Below are 13,395 nucleotides of genomic sequence, written 5' to 3' on the forward strand. Positions count from 1 at the left end.
GAAGAAGGTACTGACAGCCCATCAGTCTTGGGAAAGCTATAAGACCATCTCCAAAAGATTCCAGCTCCATCCATCCATCCAAGACAAATAATTTTGAAATGGAGGGCATTCAACATGACCGCATCTCTGCCTAGAAGTGGACGCCCATCAAGACCATCACCAAGAAGCACCAGAAGAAGAATAAATCAGGTAAAAGTCAACCCACACATCACCTCTAAAGAGTTTCGGACCTCTCTGGCAGCATCTGGGGTAAAGGTACATGGGTCTACAATCAGACGAAAATTGTTGGTTTTGATCGTGACAAAATAATTCTATCTCGGACTCATCTGTTTAAAGAAGGGACTTCCAGAAGGCCTTTGGTTTATCCAAGTGCTCTCGGGCAAAGTTGAAACGGGCAGTTTTGTTCTTTCTTGAGAGCAGAGGCTTCCTTCTAGCAACCCAATCATGAATGTCATGTCTATTCAATTTTCGTCTGATTGTAGACCCATGTACATTTACCCCAGATGCTGCCAGAGAGGTCTGAAACTCTTTAGAGGTGATGTGTGGGTTGACTTTTACCTGATTTATTCTTCTTCTGGTGCTTCTTGGTGATGGTCTTGATGGGCGTCCACTTCTAGGCAGAGATGCGGTCATGTTGAATGCCCTCCATTTCAAAATTATTTGTCTTGGATGGATGGATGGAGCTGGAATCTTTTGGAGATGGTCTTATAGCTTTCCCAAGACTGATGGGCTGTCAGAACCTTCTTCCTGATGTTCTCGGATATCTGGTTTCCTTTCGACATTGTTGATCTGTGTGGGTACACCTTGGCACTACAGTAGTTTGGTTGGTTTCCTCTCTCTTTTAATCTGTGTTGCCCAAACCTTTCCCTAAGGATGTCTCAGATGATCGGTTTGCTTAATTGACTAATTAAGCATCCAAATAAGTTTCACTGAATCTGTTACCTGCTTGACTTTACCAATTCAGCTGGGGGTTCACTTACTTTTGAAATGGACTAATTCCATGTTTCATGTAGTCTTTTGGCTACTCAAACAATTCCCTCTAAAAAAAAGTACATGCAAATGATAAACATAAACCTGACATTCCTTCTATGGAAAATTGGTGATGAAAAAAATGAAAAATCATGGTAAAACAACAGAAAACTCCTAAGTGGTCAAGGGGTTCACATACTTTAAAGTGGCACTGTACATATAAACTATTTTGTGGAGCCCTGTGAGAGCATATTCCCATTCAGCGGCAATGTTTGAAATGTGGTGTGTTAGGGATGAGGAGATGGAGAGAGGCGGGTTTGGAGTGTTTGGAAGCGCCGAGTCTCCAGGCTTTTTTATGGACCAGGAGCAGGGTCAGTACTTCCCCTTACTGGAGGAGGAGGGGGGCAGATCCACAGGACTGCGTCGCAGAGACAGGACCCCCACACACGGTGAGTCCGCACACGCTCGCACGCACACACGCACACACGCACGCACGCACGCACGCACGCAACCACGCATGCACGCATGCACGCACGCACGCACACACATTCACATTTACACACATGCACTACACAAACAAACACACATCATCCAAACACACATCACCTACCCACTCACTTGCTCACTTACTCACACACATTCACACACACACACACACATGCGCACATGCCGTCATATGCACATTCACACACACACCTCACCCAAACACACACCACCCACCCACTTTCTCGCTCACACACACATGCTTAATTCTTGCACACACATTAACACACATACACAAACACACACATGCACGATCACACACATACTCATTTAGACCACATGCACAGGTCACGCACTGGTTTTAGGACACTGTTCTCTGGGGGTGCCTTCCAGGTGACCACAGGACCGTTTCCATGGCAAACGAGTGGATGGCCGATCCTCAGGAAGCTGGAGTGTACAAGCGAGGAAGCAGAGGTAAAGCAGCCGTGTGCGGGTGGGTGGGTATCGCTATGTGTATCTGTGTGTGAGACAGACACACAGGCAAAGAAGGAGGTAATAAAGTGATATGGTGGAATATTTGGCCCAGCCTAATGCTAAGGGCAATTTAATCCTAATGTACTGACTAAAGGCCTTTTTTAAGGTTTGCCTACTTGTGGTTTTTGGTCTCCCTCTACAATACTTTAGCAGCCTGCTTCTCTATGCTGTTTCCATAACAACCCCTATTCGGTACTGAGGGATTTCATATAAGCAGACAAGCGCAGTGGTTGTGTATAAGTAATGCAGTGGTTATGCGTTACTAATCGCACTGGTTTTTATGTTAGTAAAGTCAGTGGTTTATATATTAGTAATGGCAGTGGTTTATATGTTAGTAATGGCAGTGGTTTATATATATGTAATGTCTGTGGTTCATACATAAATAATGGCAGTGGTTTATATGTTAGTAATGTCAGTGATTTATATGTTAGTAATGTCAGTGGTTTATTTGTTAGTAATGTCAGTGGTTTATATGTTAGTAATGGCAGTGGTTTATTTGTTACTAATGGCAGTGGTTTATTTGTTAGTAATGGCAGTGGTTTATATGTTAGTAATGGTAGTGGTTTATATATTAGTAATGCCAGTGGTTTATTTGTTAGTAATGTCAGTGGTTTATATATTTGTAATGTCAGTGGTTTATATGTGAGTAATGGCAGTGGTTTATTTGTTAGTAATGTCAGTGGTTTATCTGTTAGTAATGCCAGTGGTTTATATGTTGGCACGTGTACTGTGTGGTTTGTGTCGTTGAATGTGGGAGTCAGTTTATTTGAGTCTCTGCGGTTTCTGTGTGCTCCTAGTGTAATGGTTGTTATTGCCCAGTTTTGAGTGTCAACAGCTCTAAGAATAGTACTGAAAATAAGTGGGTGGAAAGAAGTGTGTATGCATGCATCTTTGGTTGTGTGTGTGTGTTCGTCTGTGTGTTTCTGTGTGAGAGAAAGAGAGACAGAGAGAGAGAGGAAGAAAGAAGATCAAAAGATCTTTGGAAGATCTCTGTCACTTTGCTCTGCCCACATTTATGGAAAAAAGACAAAATCAGGTGGGGATTCCAAGAACATCTCAGTAACCGCCTCTCTCTCTCTCTCTCTCTCTCTCTCCCTCCCTCTCTCTCTCCCTCTCTCTCTCTCTCTCTCTTTCTCTCTCTGTCAGACTCGGACTCCTCACTCTTACGCTTCATGAGTGATGACAGGATCATGGTGATCCAGGAAGAGGGGGAGTTTGCACGGGACTTCCAGCGTGACACAAGCCGGCGCTCTAGAAGGAAGAGTCGCAATCCCAGCAGCCCCAGCTATCCCATCAGCCCCTCCATGCTGATCCCCCCGGTCAGGCTGGACGCCGGACCCCCTGAAGGACTGCCCTTTCCCGTGCCCGACAGCAACACTATGCCACACTATCATGTTAGTCATGCTGTTTTCCCCTATCTACCTATCTATCTATCTATTTATCTATCTATCTATCGATCTATCTATGGGTGAATCTCTATAGGGTGTGTGTGGGGGGGGGGGGGGGGAATAATACCCTCTGAGATGTCACAGTATATAGATATAATGGATGAGACAGAGGCTCCATAGCGAGCACATTATTTTCATACATCAGTGCATTACTTAAAGGTTATTATGTGTGTGTGTGTGTGTGTGTGTGTGTGTTTGAGTGATTATATATGTGTGTGTGTGTGTGTGTGTGTGTGTGTATGTGTGTGTGTGTGTGTGTGTGTGTGTGTGTGTGTGTGTGTGTGTGTGTGTGTGTGTTTGGTGTGTGTAAGTGTGTGTGTGTGTGTGTGTGTGTGTGTGTGTGTGTGTGTGTGTGTGTGTGTGTGTGTGTGTGTGTGTGTATGTGTGTCTGTGTGTGTGTGTGTGTGTGTGTGTCTGTGTGTGTGTGTGTGTGTGTGTGTGTTTCCATTTAATGTGCACCTGCATTCTCTAGGCAAGCATGCACACACAGGGGAATGCCCTCACCCACTGTCATGCTGGTTTTGTTGCACTCCCACTACGCTTTCTGTTCATACAACAGGAAACCAGCCTGTGTGTGTGTGTGTGTGTGTGTGTGTGTGTGTGTGTGTGTGTGTGTGTGTTGGGGTGCATAACTCTTCTCTGCATTATCTCCTCCACAGCGAGCTGGAGACACACTCCGTGCCGAGACGGACAGGTGAGTGACCATCCGTCGCTTCTCCGCACGTGCACATAGATGGACTTAGAGTAGGATTCAGAGGTCTGTCTCAAAGCAAGAATGTTTGGGGGAGGGCTGACAATGGAGGAGAGGTTTGTAGTTGATGAGATGGGACAAGGCTAACGTGATATTTCCCTAGCTGCTATGCAAGAAAGACACTGTGGCCCTCTTGCCGTGATAAGAACATAACAAAAGATGAAAAAATATGCCCTTTAGGTTTTGCCATTTCCTTACTGAATGTCAGACTCAGTATATTCTACATAACTTGTACATTGTTCTTTCTACTGTATGCTACCACAAGAAAAGCTCTTATTAAAAGAAAAGCTCAAATTAAAATAATGTTGTCAAATATGTTTCATGGAAATCTGCTTCAAATGGTATCCTTATTTGGTTTCCAAAAAATGATGAAACAATTATCGTGATGGTATCTTGAGATTATCAGGAAGTATGGTAGTGTGGATAGTCTCTCTGTGATTATACTGTACATGACAATACTACAATGATATGTTATTGGAACCGAGCTAGCATGGCGGATCAACTTTCAGGCATTTGTGCCGAAACCACATCTGTCATCTCTTCTGTAATTCAAAGAAATGATCTTGACTTTGTTTGCTCAAGACATTATGATGTAGTTACATGCTAACTACAATTCTCCAATGTCTCTCGTACGATTACAGCATTTACTACTGTCTGACTGGCTATGTGGTCTTTTCTTACCACAGATTGCTTTGAATGCATACATACTCAAACGCATAGACTCTGTCCTAGACACTTTATCTGTACACACACACACACACACACACACACACACACACACACACACACACACACACACACACACACACACACACACACACATCCTGCATGCTGCCTTGTCATGGAGCTTCCTTTTTACATCGTTTGTGAAATGAATGTGAATGTGGGAGTGTGGTGGCCGATTGAAACGTGCAGTGACAGGTGTAGGAGGTGTGAGGAACAGTTTACTGATACTGATAGCCTCATGTGCTAATAAGGCCCAGTGGTCTGTGTTTGTGTGTGTGTGTGTGTGTGTGTGTGTGTGTGTGTGTGTGTGTGTGTGTGTGTGTATGTTTATGTGTGCATGTGTGTGTGTGTGCGTGTGTTTGCATGTGTGCAAGTGTGTGTGTGTGTGTGTATCTGTATGGTGTGTGTAATGGGATGGATATGATTGAGCACAGAGGGCAGACAGAGGCTAGAATGGAGGGACCCAGGAGTAGGTTGTGCTTTGGGCTTGGTGTGAAGTGGGTCAAGAGGACCCTGTCAAGGTGTTTGAATGATGCAGGTCCTGTGTATGGTTGCAAGCAGTTGTCATTAACCAGTACATGAGCGGCAACCATGCTTGCTCAGGGCAGACTTCTTGTGAAGAGGCGCGCTCAGAGAGACGTCTTGCAGGTTTCCTGCCTCAAAGGGCCACATGAGGCTTCCTGTCTCGCAGGCTGTTGATGTAATGTGTGACAGTGTTTGTGTCTGTGATCTCCACGGGAACAGAATGCGTACGTGCTTATGTGTTTGTGGTTTGGGTGTGTCAGCAAATGTGGTCACTCACTACCTAAAGGTGGACAAAGTAGAAGACAAAGCAATGTGGACGCATTCAATTCAGTCTTAACATGGAAGCAAATGATCTGGAGAAATTTGAGTAGTGTGTAAGAAGTTCAAAAAGCTATTTTCCCATAAATACACCTTGGGGGTCAAACTGCAAAAAGGAGTAGCTTGGAGTAGCTTGTCAGCCTTTTGCAAGTTTGGTTGTGCCTGCTCACAACTGCACAATCTTTAAACAAAACCACCATTCTGGTGGACAATAACTAACATCACTTTACTCTGTTATCGGGAGCTCTCCATGGGAATTGAATTTCTCCAAATCTTGAGCAGGGATCTTTACATCTCCTCCATAGACTTAGTGGATCTTATTATCTGTTCCTGGGCTAGTTTGCCCAGAGACATTTAATGCTCCACTTTCTGTTGTTGTTTTTGCCAAGGTACACGTTCCCACTCCATCAGTCAGGTTCATATGAGTGACTGATGGACATCAAGATAGCACAGATGGAGACATATCAGAGAATATTCAGTAAAGGTTCCGTGGATGAGCACTGCTTAGTAGTGGACTGGTGAATGCAAGCATGATACCTCGCAAGGCATTGTGTACATACTATACGCCACATTACTGTAAGAAGTATATGTTGCACGTTATCCAAATGATTTACAAACTGATATTCCTGTGGATGTTTAGCCAAATGCATGATTCAGGACACTCCGCTGATAAGACTGCATGGCAGGAATGCAGGTCAGAGGAGTCCTTTTTCACTTTCCCATGCAACACTTCAGCATTGGAAATACGTGAGTTAAAGTTAGGTTTTGACTTCTACTTTACAGTGGTAGACACCGGTTTTACAGATTTCAACCAGTGTCTTGTTTTACATGACATTTGGCACTATGTGACCTCCAAGTTAGAGAGATTATTTGTCAAGTTTTTTTTACTTGGAGGGGAAAATATGTTCTTAAAATGTGTGGCACTCTTTCTGTATACCCCTCATCTTTTCTCTACTGGCGTAGTCCTATTTTTGGAGTGTGGTTTGTCATGTTTCTGTGGACTCCGTGGCTTTGTAGTAGCCATTGTTAATACATGTGCCACTGTTTGTCCTTTAAAGTGGTACTTTCCTGTGTTCGCTTGTGTTTTATTACAGTTTTTCTCAGTCGCTCTTTTACATTTTACATTTTACAATCATCCTTCACATCATCAAAACTCCAAGTGCATTTCTCGGAACATTTCATACAAACAGCACTGCAACAGCCTGTAAATCACTCAAAATGCTTAGTTTGTCTACACTAATACAGTAATAATACAATACAATAATACAGCAATGAGTCAATGCCTGTCACTGCCACCAAGAAGACCTTTGCCATGGTTGTAACCAAGACAGTCACATTTTGTTATGTCAATGTAAAATCATATCTTGGAAGTATATTCCATATTTCCAAATGTGCTTTTTGCTGTATTTTGTTCACTCACAGTAATTTATCACCATTACAGATTATTGTATGACGTAATATTTATTATTATTTTATATTATTCTTAAGCACGTTGGGAGCTGTTCATGTCACAATTTCAATTCATAAAGTTTTTGAGAAACAAGTAATATTATCCAAATTAGAATCATGATGATCATTTCATTCATTCATTACACGTAAATGACTTTGCCATTGGATATGTATTATGTGTTAAGTAGATAGAACAGTTATCAGCAAAAACACCTAATGCTGCTTTTGTGGAGAAATTTTACATTGACCCAAATGCCCACATTTGTTTGACATGTTGTCTCTTACAAAACCCCTCCCACTCTTATGAATGAGATTTCTATGGATGATTTTATGTGATTTTATGTGATTATATGTGTTCTGTAAAGCATGATGGTGAAAATATGACTGAACACAGTGCTGTCTGACATAGTGGCACACTGTTACTGGATTTCCCCTCATGCTGTCCTGGCACATTGACTTAAAACATTAAAAAAATACAACGAAACTGAAACTGATGAAGGAAATGGTTGACACATAATGTTAACTGGTTTAATCCATTTGCATGTCAGTGCTTACACAATGAAAAGATACCTAGTTATTTTGGGGGCTTCCGTAACAGCAGACGGTTGTACATACCCATTGTATGTAGCATTTGGAAAATGTTCAAACTAATGAGAAATTGCTGTTATCGTGTACGCAAGTTACTAGATGATGTGGAGGTTGTTTTGAGAATTTTAATTCCCGAGAATTGCACCAAAGCGACTGAGAAATCAATTGAATTCTGTGAAAATGTGGTAATTTCAAGAAGCTAGGTTTTTATATAAGAATAACATTATCAGAGGGTGCCAATATGTGGGTTTTAGTGGTGTAAAGCTAAAAGTGACAGCCAGTTTAATACACAGTGGCTACTGTCAATTTCCTTTTTCACTGGAATTCATGTTTTGTTTTCTGACACATAACACTGTGTCCCTCTGTGTTGTACAGGTATGCAAGCTCTGCCATTGACAGACAAGCAGGAACATCAATGAGGAAGGTAAGTACATCAACACGTTGTCATGAAATATGCTTCTGGTTCTTTGTTTGATTCAGTTTTCCTAATCTGCCATCATGTCTGATAAACTTCGTAAGAACATTTCTTTGTCTGTCACCTTGTCTGCTCTCTCTCTCTCTCTCTCTCTCTCTCTCTCTCTCTCTCTCTCTCTCTTTCTCTCTTCCTCTCCTTGTGTTTCTCTCCCCCACCCACACTTTCTCTCTTTCTATTCCAGTCAATGCACTATGCCTCTTTAAGAACCAAGACCAAAAAGAAGAGCAAAGGTACGAGATTCTGATGGACGAGTTATACACCCATTGTGTTATTTATTTTTGTATGTAAACCCATTCTGGCAAAAGATTGATTGATAGTTGAGCTCAACAGCCAATTAAATGCCACCCCTCCCTCCCATATTCCTGAAATAACATGTTGATTGGCTGGAATTGTTTATGGCTCAGTCTTAGCCACAGTGTTTGTTTCCCATTTGCAGGGCCAGAATTGTGTACTAACTACGTTTTTTGAGATCACACACACATAATGAACAGCTAGTGGACCTGGAATTTGACAAAAAAAATGTATTGGATTACAATTGCAGACTGTACCTTTAAGCATCAAATTGAGAAACTGGCCTTATTGTGCTGTTTCATAGGTCAGAAGAACCCTTATATGTTTGGCTACCTTTGTGTCATACTGCGAGGAATGTATGTATAATTCCGTGTCAAATTAGTGTTTCAATCTCCATATGTCTCTGGTGTGGTCAGGGTCACTCAGCAATGCGAGTCGCAGGAGGATCGCGTGTAAGGACCTGGGCCACGGCGACTGTGAAGGCTGGTTGTGGAAGAAGAAAGATGACACTGGCTACTTCACCCAGAAATGGAAGAAGTACTGGTTTGTCCTGAAGGAGTCAGACCTCTACTGGTACCAGAACCAGAATGTAAGACTTTATATGCCTTGCTGTGTTTCATTACCTTATGTGACATTAAAGTTTACTTCATATCATGGCTCAAAGCAGGTGCAGAACCCTGACATCCATTCAGCTGAATACAAAATATTGTCAGGGAGAAATAACTTGCTGTGCTGCACAACAGATTTAGTCATTAGTGATTGACAAACGTGATCTGATGCCTTATCTCCCTTCTCTCACTGTCTTGTCTTGTGCGACTCGTGTCCTCAGGACGAGAAGGCAGAGGGCTTCATCAGTTTGCCAGAGTTCAGAATAGACAGGGCCATCGAATGCAGGAGAAAACAGTAAGTTCCTGGATTTGCCTCACAATAACTCACACGTCCTTATATGGTAAATGGACTGCATTTACATAGCGCTTTTCTACTCATAGAGCACTCAAAGCGCTTTCAGATTAATGCCTCAGACATCTACCCATTCACACACCCATGGCAGAGGCTACTATCTAAGGTGCCATCCTGCATATCGGGAGCAGTTGAGTGTGCAGGCAGAGTGTTGCTCTAGGACACTTTGACACTTGGTAAAGGAGGAGTCTGGATCGAACTAGCAACCTTCCTCTTCCTCCTGAACCACTATCGCCCCCATCGCTATAACATATGAACCCACAGAAACATTACTTACTAATAATATAACTTAGTTGTTTTCCTTTGTTTCTTTGTTTCTCTTTATGCGTATGCATATTTGAATGTTTTTTTTTTGCTCTAGAAGATTACAACTCCTACCTGTTGCTGTATAGATTATCTGTCTTTGTGTGTGTGTTAGTGCAGAGAGCGTTTTAGTGGTGGGTCTGTAAGACCTTCAGGCCAAAAGGAAACTGGGTCACTGCAGCTGTGGCCTGTCTCATACTGCTGCAGCTAAGAGCAATGCAGTGGAAAGTTTGCATGATGTTTGACCAGAAACTATCTCTCCTATCTCTGCCACAGTGCTTTCAAGGCTTGCCATCCCAAAATCAAGAGTTTCTTCTTTGCCACGGATCATTTAGAGGAGATGAATAGGTAAGGCTTTTTTCTGTTCCTCGATCCCTCCCTTTCTTCACCTCATCTGTTCTCATCTTCTCTCCTCTCAACTTGCCTCTAGTTGACACAGATCACTGTTCCTCATCTGTTCTCATCTTCTCTCCTCTCAACTTGCCTCTAGTTCTCCTCTCCACTCCTGTTTTAGTCCATCTGTGTTTTTCTCTCTCACAGATGGATGAATCGTCTGGGACTGGCTGCCATTGGTTACACCCCAGATGATCCTGTTCCCCGCCCAGATGAAGGTGAGAACATACTTCCCAGAGTGCAGTCCAGGACTCACCTACTGCACACAGGCTGTGTCTAAAGTCACATTTTTTGAGTATCACCATATAATGTGTAGCCTAGTTGCAATGTTTGTTGTTTGCATAGTTATAATGTGTAGTCTTTAGAATATTTAGTCTTCAGACTATTTAGTAAAGTGTGTTGTCTACTCACTTTTTGAATTTGTAAATTTAGTCTATCATCTGATGACAGATGAATGTTATAGTCTGTTGCCAGATGACTCTATTGATTTTATATTCGTAACATATGCTGTAGTCTTTAGATACGTTTTGTAGTCTGCTGTCAATTGACCAGGTGTGTTGTCAATAGTGCTGCTTGTGGTGTTATCCGAGTAGTTTAGGTTATAGTCTGCTGACGTCAGCCATGGTGAGTGGTGCTGTAGTCTATTGATTTTAGAGAAGTAGTTGTGTGTAAATAGTTCTGTACACATTCAGGAGAAGTACTTGTCATTTACGGGTGTTTTGTTTGGCAGACTACTGGAGTGAAAGTGACCAGGAAGAAATGGATGGATCCGTGACGCTCAAACATGAGAGCTACCACCGAGGCCACAGTGTAAGTCCCATCGTGTCCCTCTCTGTCTGTCTTTCTATAGAAAGATGGAAAAATTGATAGACATGGAAGGATACAGATACAGTTGTGTTGGTATGGTGCTGATGCAACATGAACATGTAAGTGTATCTTACACACCTTAGACCAATACATGCACACACACACACACACACACACACACACACACACACACACACACACACACACACACACACACGCACCCCTCCTTCATGACATATTCTCCACCTCCATACAGACTAGAGATGCGCGGATGGGCTATTATTTCATCCGCAACCGCATCACAAAACGCATGATCCGTCCGCTATCCATCCGCACCAATTTTTTTGACCAAATTTCAAAACCGCACCCGCCCGCCATCCGCCTGTTGTTTTTAGGTATAGGCGCTGCTGACGCGAGGCTAGAAAGTTCTTGCCTGTTCTTGAAAGGAAACTGATCCAATGCCGCAAAGATATTTAAAGGATAAAGCCCCTAGTATGAAAGCCTATTGGCTATGTTGTAGCCTATCCCCAGAATATTATCAGTGAAGTGACGTCTGTCTCCGATCGATGCACAGGGAGAAACTTTAAAATAGCCAAGCACATCGGCAAACCTGACCTTACCATATAGTAGGCCTACACTTTTTTATCATTGTAATAAAACGCAATTTGGTACACCATTTTAATATGGTAATATAGCCTTGTTTTTAGTTTAGAAGGAAACGCCGAGTCTGTTAGCCTAATTCCGAAATTTCACCGCATTGTAGGCTTTATACTGTAACAACCCCAACACTTGCCTGCTTGCCTTGCAAATCAAAGTTTTCCGACTATTTTTCTTACCTTCTTTCTTAGCTGGTGATGTTACTGAGCTAGAAGTTTAACTTGTTCTGAAAATCTCGCGCTGCCAATGCCCAATGTCACTTCTGAGTCAAATCACTCCATCATCTCTTTGAAATTCCTTATTCCACGAGTGGTAGGCTACAATGACTGGCTGTTTTAAAATATAACTAATAGCCTAACGAAACAAAATAACCCAGGCAGTTTCATCTACGACACGTTAAGGCTTCTTCCAATACTGACAGCTGACTCATAGCTTGCAGGTTTGCGGCGTTGCAAAGAGACGCGACATGATAGGGATCGTCACTTAATTTGAACTTTTTTGCTTCCTTTGTTTGCTTTGTATGCATACACGGAACTAGGCCAATTTACTGCCTGATGAAAATTTGATTATTTAAAAATGTGCTTGGATGTAGGTAACGACATTTAACAATGTGTAGATATTTTGAATTTCGTTGGTTAAACCGCCACCCGCCCGAATTTAATTAAAATATAATTTTTTGTCACGTCACCCGCCCGAGTCCGCGGGTGCAACCGCCAACCGCGCATCTCTAATACAGACACACGTAGACGTGCATTTTGGACTTTGTTTTTATGACCCTATCCATTACTGCGTTTTCTTACCTGTTGTGTTGTCTTTGTTTGCCAGGCTAACCCCACCAGTCCCTTCCCTGAGCGCCATTTCTCCAGCGGCTCCAACTTCTCCCACTCCTCAGCTGAAGAGACCCACTCCTCGGGCTGCCGCTCCTCCCACCGGGAGCGCCGCTCCTGGCAGGACCTGATTGAGACGCCCCTGACCAGCGCCGGCCTGCACTACCTGCAGACGGGCGACGCAGAGGGCGACTGGGGCGGTCCGGGACCCCACGTACCCCCCCTCTCCCCTGACCACCGGCGCCACCAGGCCACCCTCCCGGCGCAGCGGCACCGCCCCCATGACCGCGACGGGCCCTTCCCCCTGACGGACAGCGAGGAGCGAGGAGGCTCGCACAGCCACGCGCACGGCCACAAGCAGCGCAGCCACAGCCTGCCACGCAACCGCGACGCCCAGGCCGCCCCGCCGCCGCGCCACACCCACGGCACGCTGCGGCCCCGTGCCCACACGCACCGCGAGGTAGAGGCGGGGGAAGAGGCGGACGAGTTGGGGGAGGGCGGCGGCGGGGGCTCGCGGCGCAGGCACAACAGCAGGCGACGGGACGGAGGAGGAGGAGGCGGAGGAGGAGGAGAGCGGGCGTGCGAGGTGGCGGAGCGGGAGGCCGAGTTGGAGCGAGAGAGAGAGCGAGAGAGAGAGCGAGAGCGCGGGCCGGGCGGCGAGGCAGCGGTGGACGGCCTGCAGGAGCTCTACCGCACGCTGGAGCAGGCCAGCCTGTCGGCCTTCGGCCAGCAGAGGCCCTCCACCAAGCAGGAGTTCCGCCGCTCCTTCGTCAAGCGCTGCAACGACCCGGCCACCAACGACCGACTCCACCGCATCCGAGCCCTGCGCAGCACGCTGAAGGTAAGAGAGGTGGAGTGGGAGGGAGAGAGGGAGGGAGAGAGAGAGAGCTA

General features: G+C 44.4%; 1 protein-coding gene across 1 annotated transcript in view; it reads left to right on the forward strand.

Annotated features, from left to right (window-relative positions):
- The window catches only part of LOC308372044 (connector enhancer of kinase suppressor of ras 2), a gene marked incomplete at both ends in the record, with an annotated part of 30,519 nt that overhangs the window by 16,719 nt on the left and 405 nt on the right, over nucleotides 1–13,395 (forward strand). Inside the window, 12 exon segments of the mRNA XM_080847140.1 lie at nucleotides 1,261–1,418; nucleotides 1,846–1,926; nucleotides 3,133–3,380; nucleotides 4,094–4,128; nucleotides 8,167–8,215; nucleotides 8,448–8,496; nucleotides 8,974–9,146; nucleotides 9,387–9,460; nucleotides 10,097–10,168; nucleotides 10,361–10,431; nucleotides 10,944–11,023; nucleotides 12,503–13,345. Of these exon segments, the coding sequence (XP_080703266.1) occupies nucleotides 1,261–1,418; nucleotides 1,846–1,926; nucleotides 3,133–3,380; nucleotides 4,094–4,128; nucleotides 8,167–8,215; nucleotides 8,448–8,496; nucleotides 8,974–9,146; nucleotides 9,387–9,460; nucleotides 10,097–10,168; nucleotides 10,361–10,431; nucleotides 10,944–11,023; nucleotides 12,503–13,345 (1,933 nt within the window).

This window comes from Sprattus sprattus (genome assembly GCF_963457725.1).
Source record: "Sprattus sprattus genome assembly, chromosome: 1".
In the NCBI taxonomy this organism is placed as follows: domain Eukaryota; kingdom Metazoa; phylum Chordata; class Actinopteri; order Clupeiformes; family Clupeidae; genus Sprattus; species Sprattus sprattus.